We start from the raw sequence: 22,123 nt of genomic DNA, 5'->3' as shown, positions 1-22,123 counted from the left end.
TTCCTGGGAAAAAGTCCTGCCTCCCTGTCTTAAGACCCTTTGCAGACTTTAGTAGCTGAACCTCTTTAAAATGAAGTCTGAAGCGCCAAGTTAATAACTTAGTGACCTTTTAGGCTTATTTCAGTCCTCGATGGTAAAGAAATAGATTTCCACAATAAAATATGTGTAATGCAAAGCCCATTCTAGAAGTAAGCCTCAGATCCAGCATATGAAGCCTATGTTTTAATTAAAGTAGAAAAATTTAACATTGTCATAAAAATTTCCCCCACTTTGCTTTGGGTATGACTGGGATAATTAAATGTGTTTTCTTTGACTATAAATAATTTTAATCAGCATTTAGGGGGCATGTTTGGTTTTTCCCTCTAATAGAAATAAATCTCTTAGTTTCCATGGATATGATCTGACCAGCCCTTGAGCCCATCTCTTGGAATTATCTGTATTGTATGATACGATGTAGTATATGTTATAGTCTATATTATATTATAAAGGATATCCTGTACTCTATATTATTGTCAGAAGAGCAAAGGCATGCACTACACTATGCCTTATCATGATTTACATGTAGTTTTTGTCTTTGCTTTACTGACAGTCAATGCTTTTAAACTATAAGCCACTTGAAGGCAGTTATCACATATGCTCCCACATGTCCCACTGCTTTGTTAGATCAGTAGTAAGTGTAGGTTTGGGCATGTGAATGGTGAGTGGTCCTCTGTATTTCAGAAGGCAGCACAGGCTAGTGTTCAGGGCCTGGGCTCTGACTTCAAAGCAACCAGTTGTGAACCTGTTCCCTCTACTTAATAATCCTTTCACCAGTTCACTTTCTTTTTAACAGCCCTAGTGAGATGTAATTTACATATCCTACAATTCACCCACTTAAAAGGTACAACCCAGTGGTTTTCAGCATATTCGGAGTTGTGCAACCATCACCAAATCAATTTTAGGACATTGTTGTGAACTCAAAATGAAACCCCGTACCATTCATCTGTCACCTCTAATCCCCTATAACCTCTAAGCAACTGCTGTTCTACTTTCTGTCTGTGTATTTGCCTATTCTGGACATTTCATGTAAATAGAATCATAATATGTGGTCTTTTGTGATTGGCTTCTTTCATTTACCATAATGTTTTCATCCCTATTGTATCTGTACTCTTCTTTTTTTCTGGCTAAATAATCATCTATGGTATGGATATACCACACTCATCAATTATCCATTTATCGTTTGATGGACATTTAGGTTGTTTCCATCTTTTAGTTATTATGAAGAATGCTGCTATGAACATTCACGTATAATTTTTTTGTGTGGACATATGTTTTCATTTTTCTTAGTCATATGCCAAGGAGTGAAATTGCTGGGTCACGTGGTAACTCTCCTTAAAATTGTGCAAACAAAATGTAATTTTAAAATAATCCATACTTTGCATGTAGTGGGTGAACCTGCAGAAGGGATATTGGAAGGCATTCTGCCAGAGATTTGAGTTGGTCACGATGTGTTTGTTTTGAAAGTAGAGCTTGGGTTATCGTGGTTTCTGAGTTGGCTCCTTTCTGTTCTCTGTAAAGCAGAACTTAACTGGGCTGAGTTTCTTCCTAGGAAGGCCCCAGTTAACTCACATGTCAGCAGGGCCTCACTGTAAGTTTATCTCACTGAAAGTTAGTCCTTTGGTATGGACACTTCAATTAGTCAGATATCATTCATTCTTTTCATAGGCCTTGAATCTGGAATCCTCTTATTCTTCAAACAGGGAATGTTCACAGCTAGATCATGAAGGTCTATGGGCTATAAATGGTTCTGTTGGTGTTTTGCAGTATTATAATTCACAGAATTGTAGAGCTAGAAGTCCAAGATGTTGGGAAGACTACCTTTTTCCCCAGACGCTAGTGGGGACATGAGACAGTGGGAAAATCACAAATAAATCCAGGGGTAGGGGCATCAGCTCTGCTCTTAGAAATTGGGACAACAGCCTCTTATTCTCATGTCCTCTCCCTCCAGAGTTTGCTGCAGAGTTGGGCTTGGTGGGAATCACTGCTTAGTGATAGATCAGTTTGGCCTGTGAGTGGCCCAGCTTGCTCATGCTCCCTTTTCAGAAATGGAAATCCGGAGAGAGATTGGGAGGGTTTCTTAAGTCACACAGCTAATGAGTGGCAAACGTGGTCCCCTGGTTCTCGTCTTAGTGGTCTTTTAGACCCTGGAAAGACTTTAGCCTTTGCAAAAGTAAAGGCAATGTCACCTTTCTTTTATACTTCAAAGAACTCTGCTGCTTTCCTGTTCAAACAGCCTGCATTAGTTCTTAATCATTTATTTTAGTTACCTTTTTGGCATTTATTTAGCATCTTAAATGCTTGATGCCAAAAGTCAATTTATAAGCAGATGTAAAAAAGCATATTCAGGATAATGTAAAATTGTGTGGTCTTTGTAGCACACAGTATTAGTCTAGTAAATTGGATTAATCTAGTCAACATGGCTTTAATGATATTGGGGCTTTCTAAACAAACACTGGTGGCCAGTGCCTATAAACCCTGACTTGAAGATTTTCTTCAAACGTGGTCACTATACATCTCTTATTTGCTATTCACATTTTCTTAGGTAATGGTAAGAACATTTGGAACTTGGAATTTTCTGTTCATGTCAAGAAATCTTATTCTGAATAATATGTTCTGCCACTTAGGGAAAATTTTCCTTACTTGTCTAGCATTAAAAGGCACACATTAGTTTATATAATAAGTGAAGTTTAGCTCATCAGATATGAGGGCCTTTTGTGTACTCTGCTCTGAAAATTATCTGATGGGGAAGAAGACAACAGTGGCATAAGGTACGTGGGTTTTAGACACTCCATGGTTATTAAGTAGTACTGTAGAAAAATAGGGCACTATGTCCGTGGAGGGTTAGTCATCTAATTCAGCTAACACTTACATGGTGTAACAGGATTGCCTACCATGTACCAGGCCCCTTACTTTTTCCTTCCTGTAGTTGGCCCTGTGTCTTTTTTTCAGTTATTCCTGGAATTTAGGGACATATTTTCTTATCTGAGATGTCCCCCTTCTTCCATAGCACTAAAACCCATATGTAAAGGTTGGATTTAGGATTGGTATATTAATTTTAGCTTATTAGCATCCATTTATAATGATATCTTAGCCCGTGTAGTTTAGGGAAACTTCCCTGGGTTCAAATCTCCCTTTCATCTGTAATAAACAGTGTGGCCTCATGCATGCAATTTGACCTCTTCTGTGAAGCAGTTGCAATTCTTATTTGTATATTTTGGGGAGGCTTAGTTGTCCTTCCTGCCTGTCCTCACACTCCATGTGTACTAAAGTTCTTTCTGATGCAGGATTATTCAAATGTGGACTGCACAGCAAGAAATACATTTATATGGTAACCTAGTCACTGATGATATATAATTGTATGTGTCACTGTGATGACTTTCATAAAACGGTACTTACATGCTTTGCACTGATTTTCTATTTAATTATATTTCATTTTTATTAAAATGTAGGTCACAAAAGACTAGACTAATTTCACAATCCAGTAATGGGTCTTGACCTGCAGTTTGAAAAAAGTGCTCTGCCTTGCCCAATGCTTTGGTGCCTCGAGATCTTCATGGATCTGTTTCCTCTGCCTGGAACACTTTCTCCCTCCTCTATCCTATCCCTGCTCAAGCCTTACTAGCGTCCCTCCTCCGGTCAGTTAGGTGTCTGTGCTATGAGGTATTTCTATAATATTCAGAACTACTCTTGTAACATTCAGTACTCTGTTTAATTGTTTCTTTCTAATAGCTTCCCTATAAGATGAAGGAGGGCCGAGACAAGGTTGACCTTAACACTGTATCCCTGGTGACTCTAATCTGTTAGCTCTCCAAAAATTGTAGCTGCTGCCATTTATACTGAAAAATGTCATCTAATTCCTATGGTACTTTGCCCTTTGCCCTACCCATTTTCCAGGAAAATAAGTGTGTATATCATTTAAGCCTCAAATGTTTCACTACCTTCCTTGAACTGGTTATCTGTCTCTTCAGTTATGGACATATTTATGCTCATATGTCATTTGTGATCTGGCCTCTTTAACTTTCTTCTTTGCCCATGCTGCTGTTGATGCCCTTGTATGGCATGCATCCTGCATTAATCCATTACACCTGTATTGCATGTCTGCTGTGTGTCACAAACTCTTCTAAGAAAGATGATGGGAGGTCCCTGGCCTTGAGAAGCCTGGTCCAGGGAGGCCAGTGCTGAGGGATGCACTGGGCAGAATACTGTAGTGGAGGAGAGTAGTGGTGCTCCCACTGTAGCACAGCAGCCCCCTAGCCAGCAGAGAATGCCTGCAGCTGCTCTGAGATTGATGCAGGAGAAAAGACCCACTGGCTAAGTGGGTCTATGTTCAGCCATGTTGCAGGGAAGCAGAGATGGGAGAGGAGGCAGAAATGAGCAGAGAAAATAGGTAGTAAAAAGTATTTGCAGGTACTATATAGAGTAAAGATGCCAAGAACAGAAAAAGAGCTGTGAAGGAGATTTGAAGTTGACTCCCTGCCTCTACTTTGGGGGTCATGGAGTAAGAGGAGGTTTTGGTATCTGCTGTGTGGTGTACTTGAGGGTTTAGGCTTGTCTTTACAGTGAATGCCAGATGGAAGGAAGCCACATAGCTCTACCAGGGCTTGTGCAAGCCTCAGTGCTAACCATGTTCAGTGATTATCTTCAGCCACTAGATGACACTGGATGACTTAAAGGGGCTTGATGGGACCCCAGCTTCCAGGGGCAGTACAGGGAGTGACCCTCACTCATCTCAGTGCCCCTCGTCATCTACAGCTGCAGCAAATCACAGAGGCCAGGGTTTAGAATAATGAATTTGAATCCTCAGGACAAAATTTTTTAAATTCATTGTCTTAAGCAGGAAAATATTTAGTATATTTTAAAGTCTTATCAGGAAGGAAAGAAAATTTTCACATTTCCAGTTCTTAGAATAGTGGCTCTTAAGATGTTAAAAACAGTTAAGGATAGTGCTAAGGATACAAGATGGCCTTTCTGCCTTGGTTGTCTAGAAGGCAATTCATTCAAAAATATAACCAAACTGACATCATAGCCAGTTCCCATACAATTCTGATGCCACTTGTTTTAGTAGCTACAGCAACTAACTCTAGTGAATTATACAGATAATCTTTGTGTCCTTGTGATTTATGAGTGAACTCAGTGGCTAGTGGCTCATATTCAAGTTTGCATCCTTGGGTGATGTGGTTTTACTAACTCTTGTAAAACATGGTTGTATTAGTCCTTTTTCACGCTGCTGATGAAGACATACCCTAGACTGGGCAATTTACAAAAGAAAGAAGTTTAATTGGATTAGTTCCTTGGAGCTGGGGAAGGCCCACAATCATGGCAGAAGGCAAGGAGGAGCATGTCCCGTCTTACATGGACAGCAGCAGGCAAAGAGAGAATGAAGAATATGCAAAAGCAGAAACCCCTGATAAAGCCATCAGATCTCGTGAGACTTATTCACTACCATGAGAACGCTATGGGGGAAACTGCCCCCATGATTCAATTATCTCCCACCAGTTCCCTCCCACAACATGTGGGAATTATGGGAGTACAATTCAAGATGAGATTTGCATTGGGACATAGAGCTAAACCATATCAGTGGTGTTTCTCTTAAATTCACAGGTAGTGTGACCATACTGGGTCTTGTTTAGAATTCCATTCATGCTAAAAGCTTCCCTTGCAGATTCTGACAGCTAGAGGAATCCATTGAAATTGTGCTGAGTAGAGCACCTACCAATTTTTGTGTGCCATTTTGAAAACACAAAGAACAACCATGTTCCTTGAGGAGTCACTTGCGTTAAGGAAATGAAATTTAGTGACTACCATGCATACTTTGTAGTTTAGTTATAAATACAAATTTCAGATTATGGAAGTCTTGGAATTTTTTTTAAAATCAAACGTTTGCATTGTACAAATAATCCATTGTTCTTTCAAGACAGTTTGGAAAACAAGTACAAAAAGAAGTACAAAAATCAGAAAACATGACCTAGATTGCAGTTCCCCTAGAAAAACAGCTATTAATGTTTTTCTTCATCTTCTCCTCCTCCTCCTCTTTTCTCTTCCTCTCTTTTTTAAGTGGATTTATAATTGGCTGCCCTGCTTTTTAAAAAATAAAACATCATAACTTATGTCTGCACATTTAGATAAGCTGTATTGGAGACATAATCATAGTAAACCCTGAAGTCAGCTTGGTGGGAATTTGATTATAGCGAATCCACAGTGATGTTTCAGTTGCCTGAGAAGCTTGAGTGCATTCATCCCACCCACTGCTTGTCCAAGAGAGGTGGGGAAGAAACCTCAGATAATAGCTGATAAATAAATGGAATTTTGTGCCTTGGAAGTGAGAAAACTAGGGTCAATACACCATACTCAAAAGAAGCTTCAGGAGGCTGTCTGTTGTGTTGATTTGTTTTGGAATCCATTTGTTGGGATGTGATGAAGCCAACTAAGGGGTGCCAACTCCAGACCTGTGAAAATAGACTCTGAGCTCTGTCAAGGGACACAGATAAGTCTCTCTGTAGGATATGAAAAAGGAAAAAAATCCCCCCGAATTCCTTTCCTAGACTCAATTTCAATTAAATAGAAAAACTGTGTTCCATCTTGTAAGTCTTGTAAGACTTTATTTTGAAGCATCAGATGCCACATATAGATCAACTTGTACAGATGATGTTACATGATGGTGGGGGAAAAACTCAATGTATTTCCTGTGTCAAAGGAGAGGCAGTTCATCATGACCAATGATGTGCATCTTCTGGTTACCCACTGGGGACAAAGACCTTGCATGTTAAATTGAAGGGCACTGGTTTGCTGCAGTAGAGCAGTGAAACCCAGGGATACTGTACTGAGACTTCCTAGTTGTAATTGTGAAATGCACAGGTCTGTTTCTTTATGATCAAAACAAGAATTTGCTTGATGACTTAGGTGTTCTCTCTAGCTGAACACACAGCAAATGAATGAATGGCTAAATAAACTCATCATCCCTATGTAAGGAAGTGGGATGAATGTGGTAATGACAAGAAAGAAATGATTTATCAAGGAAACTTCCATTTTGGATAAAGAACATCAAGTTTGTCCAAAACTTCCATTTTGGATAAATCACATTAGGGCAAGAGAAGTTGCCCTGTTGCTTTTAAAGAAGCTTGTTTTAACTTTAATAATATTTTGGGTTGGGAGACAACGAAGTCTTGCTATTGAAGCAGGATATTTCCCTGACCCCTTCACAGTAGTTGTGAGAGGCCTGTCTCATTTACTCAGCCCACCACTCTCAACTCCAGTGTGGGAACTGGAGTGAACAAGTGCTGGCACCGGCTGGCTGCTTAGGTACTGGCAGGAACGAACTCTGTGCTGGCCCCGTAGCAGCATCTAGGCGGGGGTGCCTGTAACTCCTGAAGCCCCAGAGGGTGTGTTACTGTACTCTTTTAGTTCCGCTGTCCATGGACGGCTTAAGTGTTAAGAGTTCAGTGGGCCCTTTGCCTTTTTGCATGAGTCGGCTGCCCTCCACCAGCAAGGGCAAAGGGCCAGTGTGACAGCCTTTTGTATCTGCACTCATAGCTCCCGAGCTTTTGTCTGGCATCCAGGAAAAATGAGGTTGCACAAATGAATTGAAGGATGGTAAATGTGGGGGATTTTATTGCCGATGAAAGTGGCTCTTAGCGGGAAGGGGAGCTGAAAAGGGGATGGGGCAGGTAGGTAATCTTCCCCTGAAGTCTGCCTGGAGTCTTCTCCAAAGTTACGCCAGCAAGCTGTCCCTCCGAAGTCAAACCGCTTCTCTCCAACCTCCAGCTGTAGTCCTGTCTACCAGCTGAGTCTGGATTTTTTTTTTTTTTTTTATAAGCATAGGGTGGGGTGGGACAGGGCCATGGGTGGTTTAGGAAAAGGCAACATTCGAGTGGAAAAACAGGGATATGAGTTCTCACTTTGGACTGTGGTTTCAGGCTTTTTGGCTTGAGGATGGGGTTTTGCCAGGGACCTGCCCTTTTCTGCCTAGAATTTATCTGCCCCCCTGTCTCTGTCACTGTGTTGCCCAGGGTGGTCTCAAACTCCTCGGTTCAAGCAGTCCTCCTGCATGAGCCTCCCAAGTAGCTGGGATTACAGACATGCACCACCACACCCAGCAAGATGCTTATTTTAGGTAATAGTCTGATGGTAGCCACTGATCTGATAGTATATTTGCAACAGTTACAGATGTCATTTCTTTCCTGAGGACTTCTCCACTGAACTCTTGATGTAGTAAAAGAATGTATACACAATACTGTGAAACTTGCTTTCCCTAAACGGCAATTATCGGTTAAAAGAATCCCCTCAAGTAATGAACCCAGTATGCAAATTTCTGTAATATTATGTTGATGTTAAAGTGATGAAAATGTTAAGACTAGAAACTGTATTAATCTGAGTAATTAAATGTGTGTCTATTTCAAAAGTTATTTCTCATTGAAAGCAAAATTTATTGAACTGATAAGTTATGAAATAGTGTCATTTTCATGTTAATAATGGCATATTAATGTTGTCCTGAAATTATGTCAATTTCAAAGAACAAATCTAATTCTTACAGGAACATAATTTTTTAGAAGAAAAAAGATGTAAGCTGTATTAAAGAAAGTAAACTCTGAGCTATCTGGAAAATTCTATCTTCCAAATAACTGAGCTTTCACTGTCATTTATTCTTCTGAAGGTTGATTAGCTCATTCTGTATTTTAAATATGCCAGATAATACCATATTAATGGATTGCTGTTTTTGGATGTACTATTCAATTATACTAGGAAACTCAGTTTTTTTAAGATTAGATATCTGAGTTTTTTTCTATAATAAAAATAGCAGATGTTGATTAAGAAATTGGGCAGGCCAGGAAAAAATAGGAAGATAAATTATCAATGGCATAACTTTCAGCCAAGGGACAACCATATTTATCTTGCTGTATAGTTCTTTCTGATTTTTTTTGCGTATTTCTCCTTTTTCCTGTATTTTAGATATATGTAGGTAAGTTTCTTTTCAATTATAACTTTGATCTTCTAGTCTAGAAAGTGACCACTCTTCCTCCCCCTTTTCCTTGCTCCTCACTGGCAGACTTCCCTCAACTCTTTCTGTTCTCAGCATTGCATGAGCTGTGTGATGACCTAGAACTTGTTCTTAAAATTCTGAAAGCAATCACAGCTTGATTAATCAAATAGACACCTGGGGGGACTCTGTGGTCTATGAACACCTGTCTTAGTTTATCTGTAACACAGACTGACTACTTGTTTTGTCTTTTTTTTAAAAGACAGTTTTCCAGAATGCAAGGGTCAGATGTCTTCCACCTTAGGAGAATTGCCAGGACTGAGCAAAATTCCACTGATCACCTGAACAGACAGCTGACACAGACATTGCTTGTTTTACCTGACTTGTCTCCATTGCTTTACTTTGTGAAGGCTTTGTCAAGGACCATTGTGGATTGCTATTTTCATGTCAGATGCACGTGATGTATTTTAATAGCCCCCTCATGAATTCTGTTAGTCACTTCTTTCCAATATATAGGCACAATCTGGATTAACTCAGGTGTATGGGAAAATAGGATGGAATGAGATTGTCTCTGCTCTTGTAGTAGAAGCAAAACTGTGACCATTTTTCTGACTGATTTATTTTTTGAATATTGTACTTATATTTTCCCAGGTGATGTTGATGTACCCCCAGGTCAGCACTTTGAACACTTGAACATCTATGAAATCACATAGTAAAGTGATAGGAGATGGGGCTAAGCTTTTAATGGCCTTTAGACATAGCATTAGACATAACCTAAGCTGAAAGGCTTTGGGAAGTTGTTGTGTTAAATCCCCAACACACTCTCGTGTTGTCTTAGGACTTGCCTCTTATTTAAAAAAAAAAAAATCTAGCCAACTTTAGAGTTTGGTTAATGTGGCTGTTAAAGTATTCTGCTATCTTTTTCTTTTTTTTCTTTCTTTCTTTCATTCGTTTGTTCATTCGTTCTTTTTTTTTTGAGACAGAGTCTTGCTCTGACACCCAGGCTGGAGTACAGTGGCACAGTCATAGCTCACTGCAGCCTCAGGCTTCTGGGCTCAAGAGATCCGCCTGCCTTAGCCTCTTGAGTAGCTGGAACTGGAAGCACATGGCACTGCATCTGAATAATTTTTTATTTTTTTTGTAGAGACGGGATCTCACTCTGTTTCCCAGGCTTAAGTGCCTGGCAAACTTTGTGTTCTATTTACATGATAGCCTTTATTTCATAGGCTTTCCCTTTTCTTTATTATGCCTGGATTAGTACATGTCGTAGTTATAATGGACTGCTTTCCAAAATTTGTGTTATAAATCAAATATTTGGGTTTCAAAACAGATTTTCCCATAGTAATGATGATAATATGGTCCTTAAACTAAAACCTTTCAAAGCAGATTGAAAAGGTTCACTAAAACCTTTCAAAATCCTATAACTGAGCTAGATTTAGCTAGAGTTCTCATCCGGCTTTTTTGCCAAACGTTCCTTACTCCCACCCTAGCATCGTAGTCCTCTTTAAATGGAAAAATGCAATAGTAAGAAAGAACTGTGGTAGCATTGGGAGCCACCTCTGGGCTGGCCCACTCCCTTTCTGCTTCTTTGGTCTGGATCTGTCTACTGAGAAGACACAAGTAGGACCGGCTGTGAATTCAAATAAGCCAGATGCATTTTTATATATTAAGTTTATTCATTGAAGAAGTTCTAAATTTATTTTGGGAACATAATAAGAACTCCTGGTCTGATGTTAATTAACCTGTAATGGAAAGTAGAGCTACTCAAGAGGAGTAAAGAATTTGGCAGTTCATTGAACTGACTTAATTACAAAGCAGTCTTTCCAATGAATATTCAGCTCCAATGAATAAATCAGCTCTATCCCTTGGTGCTGGATGCTTGCGGAATAATCACAGTACGGGGCTTGGGTTAGCCTGAAAATTAGATGTTTGGTAAGGGATGAGTGGGGTATGTATTGCATGAACACCAATTTTTTAAAAAAAGTGATCAGTTGATACTAGGAAGGATGTGGAAGAGAGATTATTACAGATAGAGACCAGCATATTGAAAGCACTGTATCACTTGGCTTTTTACACCTGAAGCAAGAATTTCCAACTTACTACCCTGGAAACTTAACATATATTATGAGCTTGTGCAATGACCAGGACAGTGTAAGCATTGAAAATCTGTTTTAATTGGCAGAACTGTTATGTTCACTTTGGCTCTAAGTATATAGGATTTGGAATTAGGTGGGCAGGAAGTGGTGGGGAAACTGATAAAGAACTTCAGGGGAAATTAACCAAGGGACTCAATATGATTTCCTCTAACTTCTCTGCTCTTTATTGTCAGCCAGAGCTCCTCAACAATGCTGAAAAGTTGAGATTTTTAAAACTGAAAAAACAAGAGGCCCTGCTCTTTGCAGGGTTAAAGATAATATAGAGTCCTGTAGCACTGCCAGCCTATGTAATGAAATACAGTAAGTCCTCACTTAACATTGTCAGTATAGTTCTTGGAAACTGACTTTAAGTGAAACAACATATATGAAAATCAATTTTACCAGAAGCTGATTGATATAAACAAGAGTTAAGTTCCTATGACGTATTTCTGGTCACAAAAACATTATCACATTTCTAAATAAAGACCCAACATACTTCTGATATTAAACATTGAAACAAATATGAATTATGCATATATTAAAGATTAATGAAAACCATATAATTACCCCATTTTTAGTGAATCAGTGAGTGATGGTCATAGTAGTGATGTGTTAAATCAAGGGATAAATGTTTGCAAAGTAAAAATTGTAAGGAGCACCTCCCCCCAACTCACAGTTCAAAAGCAAATAGTAACAATTACAGCAGCTTGCTGAACACTTGCATACTGCATCATTGATTTTCATGTGTTTGTATGATTAGCATATACTTTATGAATTTGTATTTTACAATAATTTGTACTCATTCATTTTCTAACGTGCTTATTCCAGTTCAGATCAAGGGTGGCTGGAGCCTGTCCTGGCAGCTCAGGGCACAAAGCAGGACCCAACCCTGGATGGGGCACCAGCCCATTGTAGGACACACTCATACACACACTCTTACTCACTCCAGAGGGACTATGTAGACATGCCGATTGCACATCTTTGGGACATGGAAGTAAACTCGAGTATCTGGAGAAAACCCACACAGACATAAGGAGAACATGTGAACCCTACATAGACAGAGGCCCCACTGAGAATCTGCTTTTTTTTTTTCCCCCTCGTCAACATTATAATAAAAGGATGTTGAACATTCAAGGACCTACTGTACTTGAGAATCCACACGGCTGAGCTGGGGCTTCCTGTCTTGCCTGCATCATAGAAATAAATTAGTAGAGCAAATTGGGACAGCAAACCCAAGTTTCACACTCAGGGTGCCCACGTTTGCTGAGGTGGGCAGTAGATTGATAGCTGGTAACTCTACCAACAGATGCCAGGAAGGAGCCGAGATTCACGTAGAGCTCCAACCCATGTTTCCTGATCTCGTCTGTTTCCAAAATCGCTCATAGACTCCCTAAACTGTCCTTATTTCCCTGGCATCAGCTACCCCCAACTCTGCTACTCCCAAGTATTGTTGGCAAAGGAGATAGGCCCACAAACCACAGCTTGATTTGCCCTAAATCCATGTTTCCCTCAAGTTCCTCTGTACTTGCTGGTTGGACAGGACCCAGCAATTTTGGCTGCCATGGTGACCGATATCCGTTCCTATCTTGGTGGCATGACTGCCTGAGTCATGTCATCTTGCAGGCTAGTGGTTTCCTCAGCTTTAAAATGATGATTTGCCTTGCTGCTTCTGGCTCTAAATGCGTGTGACGGAACTAGCCCCGACTGAAGACAGCTACTGTCTTGACATTGGGCAGGGAATGACAGAATGGATAGGCCAGAAAGGGACCACAGGCATCATCCAGGCCAAACTTCTCATTTCATAGATGAGGGCATCGGAGCTACAGCAGCTGGGTGACCTGCTCAGAGTCACATGCCTTATTAGTTACATATGGGTAAAGACAGCTTTGTCTTGATTTTGCTTCTCAGAGTTATTGATTAGTATTATGAGTATTTACTCTAAAAGTAATTGAGTATGTGTTTCTCCACTAGACATCATACTGCAAAATGATGCCTGCTTGAATTTTTTTCTTGCTTATCAACTACCTCTACCTCCTATGATGCTTTTAAACACTGGAATTGGGATCCTTAAAGGTAAATGCCTCATAGTTATTTGTTTAAATAAACATAATTCTGAGGCTGGGGGCAGTGGCTCACACCTGTAATCTCAACACTTTGGGAGGCTAAGACAGAGGATTGCTTGAGGCCAGGAATTCAAGACCAGCCTGGGCAACGTAGCAAGAACTCATCTCTACAAAAAATAAAAAATTAACCAGGTGTGGTGGTGTGTGCCTGTAGTCCCAGCCACTTGGGAGGCTGAAGCAGGAGGAATGCCTGAGCCCAGTGGGTTAAGGCTACAGTGATCCATGATCGTGCCACTGCACTCCAGCCTGGGCAACAGAGCGAGACCTTGTCTCAAGAAAAGAAAAGAAAAGAAATGACTGTGGATTGTACTTCAAAGCTTGGCCAAAATGTATGATGAATGCAGAGAATCACAAGGTTTAGTAGGAGTCATATAAGGGTCCCACGATTTCTCATTGTTGCTGCAGGTAGGAATTGTTTAACATTCTGAGGAGCATTTGCACGTTAGTGGGGTCCCAACTTTGCGGCACAATATATTTGACTTATTTTGACACCCTGCACCTCCTCCTTTTTGCCCTTGAACTGTTCTTCAGAATCAAATTCTGCCATGCAAAAACAACATATTTTGAAGCTCTGTTTCCAGTTTGCTACGTAATCACGGCTTATTCACTTGTCAAATAAGCCCTCTAATATATATTGATGGCCTATAAGGTGCCAGATGTTATTCTAGATACTGAGGATGTACTAAGGAATGAAACAGACAAGACAAGTGCCTTGTAGGACTTACATTGTGGAGGGCTGGAACAGAAATAGAACGGATATCCAGATATGGTGATTATCATAGCCAAAAAGTGTTGAGTGCTTTCTAAGTGCCAATTAGTTATCAATGGTTTACCTAGATTTACAAATGTAATGCTCACTGTAATCCAATGAGCCAAACATTATTTTTTCCCTTACTTTGCAAATGGTAAAATTATATCTAGTAATTTTCTCAACATTTTCTAACTAGTGATTGATGGAGCTGGGATTTGAACCTAGGCATTTGGCTCAAAGTCTATGATCATAAGACAGAAGTGTAATTACAGGAGTCTCCCCCCAATGCATTGGCTGCTGTTTTGTGACTGTACCTGTTTGTAGGAAATATTTTAAATATTCAAATGGCCAGTTGTTTCTACAGCTATTTTTATGGCTTTGAGAGGAGAAAAGAAAAGCCTAGAGCTCTGTCGTCACAGGAGAGTGTTTTTCCCATCTGTTTGAGACCTCCTTTTTTCTCTAAACTTAGAACATAATGATATCATTATCCTTATATCATTTCCTCTCAGGTCTTGATTGTTCAGGTTCTGAGGCAGCTGATTTTATGCATATTCATTCTGGCTCAGATGTGGAACAAGTAGCTGCTCACCTTCATTGGCTGTCCTGTGCTCCTGTGTGAATATGGGCAAGTCTTTTGCTCTCTGTGAGCTCCTTAAGGACCTTGGGTGGTGTTGGTAGTACTAACCATCTCGGGAGGTTGAGATTGTTGCTTCTTAAGACTAAGCTACCAAGAGTTTCAGAAAGGGGAATGTCATTTGGCTGTAAAAGTAAAACCGCACTTTGGATATTATTTTCTGATGTTTGATTGCTTTAAAAGACTACTTTTTATTCATGTTTTTGGTTCTGCCTTATGTGTACACACGGGATCTTTGGATGAGGAGCTTGCCTCTGTGACCCACTAAGGAAATGTGGAATCTATTAACATCTTTGTGCAATCAAGAATAATTTGTTGACTCAACCATTGAAAGGTGAATTGCCACTGGTTGAAGAAATAACATGGAAGCAGTAGCATAGGCTCTTTGCATTAAGAAAAAATTTTTAATTATTTAATATGTCAAGTACGGAGAATGATAGAACACATGTCCTCTACTCATTGCTATGAAACCTATTGCACTTTCAGTCTCTCTTACCAGCCCTTTTTCTGCATATCTGTTTCATACTATTTCACAAGTATATAATTGTTTCATTTACTGTCTTGACCCCCACTAAAAGGAAGATCCATGAGGGCAGAAATTCCTGACTCCTTGATTCACTGCTATGCCCCCATTATCCAGTCATTGTTCTCAGTATTTATTACATATTGCTCAATATTGATTAATTGAATTTTCCCATGTTTGCTTCATTGAAATAGAACACTGTTGGGGTTCCCTCCCCAACTGCAAAGCCTCCCCCAAATCAAATTTTCTTCCTTCCCTAAATCCTTAGAGTAACCAGTATTGTGGATTTGGTGTTTATCATATTTTGTGTGTGTTTTTATATCTTAGTACATGTTTATTTATCTCCATTAGCCAGTATGTAGAGTGTTTGGGAGCTTTTAAGAGTTATTTATATGAATAGTAATATAACCTTTCTGACTTACTGTAAGGGACAAGCCCGGAAGAATAACTGTAAGCCCAGAACTGTAAGGGACAAGCCCAGAAAAGTCCTGATATGACTAGTACACCGAACTCCCCTAAAGACCTCTCTAAGGAGGACTTTCCACGTGCCTCGAATAAATGCTGAAACAAGCAATGCATTTCATGTACCAGACAACAATTAAGCATTAACATCCAAGAATGAACCTATCTAGTTTTTTTCAAAGTTTAAGAACTAGATGCACTTAATATGTTTGTGCCAGAAAATTGGCCATATGTTTGCAGTATTCTCCAAGAAAAGGGGTCCTAATTGTTCAATCAAAAAATGTATTAACAAAGTATAAGTGGCCTGACACTTTGGTAACACTTTTTTCCTTCCTTTAGTTGAGACGGGAGAAGATTGACCTTGAAAATACATTGGAACAAGAACAAGAAGCACTAGTTAATCGCCTCTGGAAAAGGATGGATAAGCTTGAAGCTGAAAAGCGGTTTGTTTAGTCTTGCTGTTCAGTATGGGGGTGTGTGTGTGTGTGTGTGTGTTGCTGTTCTGGGTGTGACTGAGGAATAGCAGTAGGACACCTTAATTCTTTGGTGATGCACATCATTTTAATTGGCCAAAGGAAAAAAAATGTTGAAAGCCTTCTGAACTATTCCCATGTTGGGCACCTCTTTATTCTTTGCTATCATACTGTCCCAGTAGAATTTCTTTTCATTTGGTGTTACAAGGCTATGAGAGAATTAGTCATGCTGCTATTGTTCACCTTTAAAGTATTTTCAAGAATGGTTGCAATTTCAACTTTCCATCTTATTGAACTGGCTTCCTCAGTTGTTTTCTAAAGTACATAGGGTATACTGCGTACTATTATTTATACATCTCTGGAATTTACTTCTTTAGGAAGCCTGAGATTTTAATAGTAAAATTGTTTTAAAACCTAATGTAAAGAAATACCTTTACATACTTAAGGCTAGGATTCTTTATATAAAATGTATGTACTTGGAAGTGGAATGTCACTCAACAGCAAACATTTCTTAAACCTCTTTGTGCAAGATAGTTAAGCCCTTATTTTCAAGCACTGAGTACTTTGGAGTGTGTGAGGCAGGGCTTGTAAGAATGGGAAGAAGATTCTGTATGTGGAATGTGTGTACGGGTGTAAAAAGTGAGTTTCTTAAAAATGGTCATTAATCTACTTCACCAAGATCTTTTGTTTGCTACCCAGAGCCCTTCCTCCTTAAGTATTTGGTTTGGATGCATATTTGTAATTGTTTTGAGTTCATGTCTACATTTGCAAAATATCGGCATGCCACATAGCTTTAAGAAAAGTGAAAATTAGAGCTATATCTATAAGAAATACTTGTTATAATCATATCCACTATGCTTTACTGATAGGTATTATTGTAGCAGTACTAATAAGTTGAATTACGAAAAGTCATTTTATGTAATAAATGCAGGGACCATTATAATATTTAACACACTAGTTTTCTCAAGGGTAGACCTGGATGGAGGTAACTCAGTTTGCTCTTGGACAAACTCAAAGGTACAAAGCAAAAACAAAACAAAAACCCCAGCAGCTATGGAAAGGGATTTAGAGATCTGCTGCCAAAGGAAGACTTTGTAAAAGGCAGTTGGAGGTTTTACATGTATTAGTGCCAAATTATTGGATTGAACAGTATGGAAGTTTTCATTTTGTAGATCAGAGCTATTGAATATCAGTATTTTATATCCTTCAACATAAAAATAATTGGTAAAGAAGGTGGCACTACTAATTATTAACCTGACAATTTTGGTTTTGTTTTTAACTTTTTACCTTTGCTGTGGCCAAAAGCAAAGGGCCGCTAGTCCAGTTTGCCATGCCCTTGCAATTAGTTTTGCAGGAGGGAATTTTAGAAGTTGAGTCTCTGTGTTACTTTACCCTCCAAGGAGATTCATAGTAGCTTAGAAGCTTCAATCAAAAGCCGTAAGAAAATGGAATTTCCTCAGCATCTTCATGCACTAAACCCAAGAAGTTGAACATTGAGTCAGCAGGTATTTCTAAGTGCATACTGTATTCCAGGCATAATTATCAGATCCTGTTGTTAAATAAAGACTTTTCAGTATTGTTTAATTTAAAACATTTAATAGTCATTTAAAAGGAAAAAGGGAGATTAGAATCAGCTCTGCCCTTTGACGTGAGACACCAGGTAAGGGCAGAAGTTTGATGTAAAATGGGCAGAGGAATTAAGCAACCCTGTGAATTCTGGCAGTAAACAGGAGTTTGCTTTTAAAACAAACCTGCCAGCTAGTATGTTGTTTTGTCTTTTCAAGGAAAACTGTTAGTCATTGTTGGAATTTTTCTTTTCAATGAAGAATCCTGCAGGAAAAATTAGACCAGCCCGTCTCTGCTCCACCATCGCCTAGAGATATCTCCATGGAGATTGATTCTCCAGAAAATATGATGCGTCACATCAGGTTTTTAAAGAATGAAGTGGAACGGCTGAAGAAGCAACTGAGAGCTGCTCAGTTACAGCGTACGTAGCCTCTGGTTTCACTAGTTTCATGCCTATAGAATTAATAACTTTACCAAATATAGGGTATTACCAATATTTAATTACTGTTGAATTTGCAGTAATTAAATTCATATATTACTGATGCATGTTTACTTAAGTTCATCATCCTGGAATGGAATTTTTTTTTTTTTTGAGTGTTATAGTAGGGGAGAACAAAACCATTTAGAATACTTCCAGAAAATAATTAAAGTAATTTCAGGAACATCCAGGATCACAAGTAACATTTTTAATCTCTGCCATGTTTATCTCTAGGATTGTGCTAACAAAAATATTGCAGCAGACCTCAAAGCACTTTCAAAATATTAAGGCAGAGAGTAGTGTTTACCTTCCTTACTACTACATTCAACCTTAGCTGACATTTGTTCATGCTATTTGAAGAGTAAATGCTTTTGAAATTTATACTTAATATTTTGGAAGAGGCCAAGATGTTGAGTTGAAAAATCAAAGGACTAGATTTCTGAATATTTGATTATGTCCCTGTGTAGTTTCTTGGGTCTCTCCTATTTGTGTTTTTTTTTTTTTTTTGGCTATTCAAATTTATTTTTTTGAACAGATAATTCAGTGAAAGGTATGCAGTGAAAAAATGGGTCTTTCTCTCATTCCTATTCTCTAGCTACCCTGTTCCCACAATTATACATTTGTACTATATTCTTCCAGATATATTTGTATATAAACTTATTTATACACATACAGTTGACCCTTGAACAACCCGGGTTTGAACTGTGCTAGTTTACTTATATTGTGGATTTTTTTTTCAATAAATACAGTTGTCCCTTCGTATCTGGAGGTTCTGCATCCACAACCAAAGATGGATGGAAAATACAGTATTCATGGGATGTCAAACCTGTACATGTGGAAGGCTGACTTTTCCTATCTGTGGGTTCCTCAGGGCTGACTACAGGACCTGAGTATGCACACATATTGGTATACTTGGGATTCACAGGTTCTGAGGGACAGCTGTAGTAACACAATGAGCACACTCATTTACACCTTTCTCTTTTCGCTTACTATGCATTGTAGTTTTCTCCCCTGCCGATACGTACAAAGCTGCCTTCATCCCTTATTTAAAGGCTGCATAGTATTTGATTGTATGAATATGCCGTAATTCAACTAGTCCCATACCAGTGGACCCTTTTTGGTTGCTATGCTACAACTGCAATGAACATCTCTATACACGTGTTTGATACCTGTGCAGGAACACCTTCAGGATAGATTCCAGGAAGTGGATTTGTTGGGCCACATGGAATGTGCATTTTAAAAAGTTCAGTGGTTCCTACCTTTGTTTTCATCTCTGAAGTTCCTTACAAATTCTTGTGCTGTGGAGCATCTGGGATGGTGTATCAGTATCATCCTTGGAGCCTTTGAGAAATATGGTGTAGTACTTTCCTATTTCTGCTATTACAAATTACCACAAACCTAGAGGCTCAAAACAATACAAACTTAACCATCTTACAGTTCGAAGATGGGACTCACTAGGCTAAAATCAGGGTGTCATCAGGGCAGCCGTCCTTCTGGAGGTTGTTGGGGAGCCTCTGTTTCCTCGCCTTTTCCAGCTCTAGAGGCTGCCTGGATTCCCTGGCTTGTGGCCCCTTCCTTGCAGTCGTACCACCCCACCTCTGCCTCTGTTGTTACATCTTCTTTTCACTCTGATTCCCCTGCCTCCCTTTATTAGGATCCTTGTGATTATGTTGGGCCCACTGTGATAATCTAGGATAATCTACCCATCTCAAGCCCCTTAACTTAATCACTTCTGCAAAGGCCCTTCTGTCAAGTGAGGTTAGTAGCATTTATAGGTTTTGGGGATTAGCATGTGGACATCTTTAGGGAATCACTATTCTAGCACCGTACAGGTTTCTGGGCTTACTCCATGGAGTAAAAAAGGAGCATATTAAAAAATATATATATAAGTAATCCTGATGTGGACCTCAGGTTGATAATTACTATGTGTGTTTGGTGGAAATCAAATGAGATATATCAAATAGTTCTCAAATATTAGTTATTTTAAGATTCTTGAGTTTTTACCATGTGAGTACACAAACATCTTTCAGCACCTTCCTGAACTTTTTCCAGTGCTGTCAGTTTGCATTTTTCCTCCTCCTTTATACTGCTCCATCGTGCCCCTAGCAAAAATTTCAGAAGGAATTTGGGGAGAATTTTTGCTTACTACTATCTCCATACTGCACTGTTTAGTCTGAAGAGACTGCAGATACTAACAGAGGCATTTGTAAGTGCTATTTCTGATTTTGTGAGGACAGAGAAAGCTGAACTAAAGAAGCAGCAGTGGCACTTAGCTGCTTGCAGTGGTTGGATTGGGCCTAAAGGATGTGTTAATGACTTTTCATCATCCATTCCTTGCATTCTCCTTAGGTTAGATGACCTGGGCCTCTTTTGGATGCAGCTATGGCAGGTGGCTCCTCACCCTCCAAGCTTGACTGCATCTGAACTTGAACCTCTCTCTCAACAGTTCTCAGCAATGTTTGAACGTTGGCATCACCTGGCCAGCTTAGACCAGTGGCTAGGACTCATCCTTGGAATTCTGACTTAATTGGCTTGGGGTATAGTCTGGGCACTGGTATTTTCTAACTGTGAACTTGGAAGGGAATGCAAGCCATGCAGATCTTTGGATCATTTGGGAGCCACCTCTTTGGAATCTGTGTGGAAGTCATCCGCAGTTCACACCATCTTTGACTAAAATACAGTAAGTCCTTACTTCACATCATCCTTGGGTTCTTGGAAACTGAGACTTAAAGTGAAACAACTTTCTATATACAAAACCGATTTTACCATAGGCTAACTGATACAAACAAGAGTTAAGTTCCTATGGCATACATATGTTGTTTCACTTAAAGTCACAGTTTCCAAGGATCTGTGGATGATGTTAAGTGAGGGCCTACTATATTGGGAGATGGCTGTAGACCTGGGGAAATATAAGCTGTGGCCCCTAAGTACTAGGGAGTTCTGTGTGCAAGAGGAAGGAGGAGGACTCATAGGAACAAATCTGGTCAGGTGAGGCTGTGTGCCAACAGGGGGCAGCCAAGGAATGCTCTGGTGACAGCCTTCTGTGTGTGAGTCAGTGACACCCAGAGGTGTTGGACCTGGTGCCTTCTCTGTGCCTCTGTCTTCTAGGTCAATTGCTGAACTGCCAGGAAGTCTTCCCAGCCGATCACTGCAGGGGACATTCTTATCTATAGATATATTGTTTAAGGATCCCCCTGCTGAGTTCCCCAATGCTAAAGGATTGCCATTTTTTCTTTGAAAGACAGTGTTCTCTGAAGTTATTGTTCTTGGAGCCTCACTAATGTTAATTCTGCAAAGGATTTCATGGTAGTCTCCAGCACACTTCCTGTAAAAGGCATTATAAGAGTCCTATTATGGAAAAGAAAGTCAGCTTGCTCTGACAGTCACCCTTCTAGTTCTAGAAACAGCAAATACTCCAAGGGGTCAATCTTTTGTTTCCTATAGAGCCAAGTGAAAAATTCTGCATGCTTGCATATTTGGGATGAAATAATTTAAATCGTTTATATTAAAAGTGTACTTTGTAAATATTTCCCCAGCATGCCTTCAATTAAAGAGATTTTTGTGTCTGGATTAGACAGCAGGGTTTCTGGCTATGTTGAAACAGCCAAGGGATTTAGTGTTTAGTGCACGTAATAGTGTTTAATAATTTTGGTATTTTTATTTGAATTTCTAAAATAAGGATATTCAAGAGCTTTTGTATATCTGTAATGATGCTGTCTTGGAAATCATTGAATACTTATCAGAAGTCTTTATTGGCTAAAATGCCAGACCTTTGTAGAGTTGCTTAAAACTGAAACTAATTTGATGGGCATTGAGAGTTGAAATAGGGTCAGTCTGTGGGAGAAAAATGCTCATTGTGGCATTCAGCTCCCTCCTTCTTCCCTAAATTTGGACCGAACTGACAATATGGAACAGCAGCCTACAGGAAACTCTCTTAGACGTGCTCATGGCCACTCTGAATTTGT

At 39.4% G+C, this 22,123-nt stretch overlaps 1 protein-coding gene across 1 annotated transcript in view; it reads left to right on the top strand.

Moving 5' to 3' along the window:
- Positions 1–22,123, top strand: part of CCDC6 (coiled-coil domain containing 6) — a 118,357-nt gene that overhangs the window by 76,424 nt on the left and 19,810 nt on the right. The window contains exons 4-5 of the mRNA XM_003821180.7: positions 15,981–16,084; positions 17,941–18,101. Of these exons, the coding sequence (XP_003821228.5) occupies positions 15,981–16,084; positions 17,941–18,101 (265 nt within the window). The remainder of the gene's footprint in view (positions 1–15,980; positions 16,085–17,940; positions 18,102–22,123) is intronic.

The sequence above is a fragment of the Pan paniscus genome, chromosome 8 (genome assembly GCF_029289425.2).
Source record: "Pan paniscus chromosome 8, NHGRI_mPanPan1-v2.0_pri, whole genome shotgun sequence".
Lineage (NCBI taxonomy): Eukaryota > Metazoa > Chordata > Mammalia > Primates > Hominidae > Pan > Pan paniscus.
The sequence above is the reverse complement of the archived record's forward strand: the minus strand, read 5'-3'. Positions and strand labels throughout refer to the sequence as shown.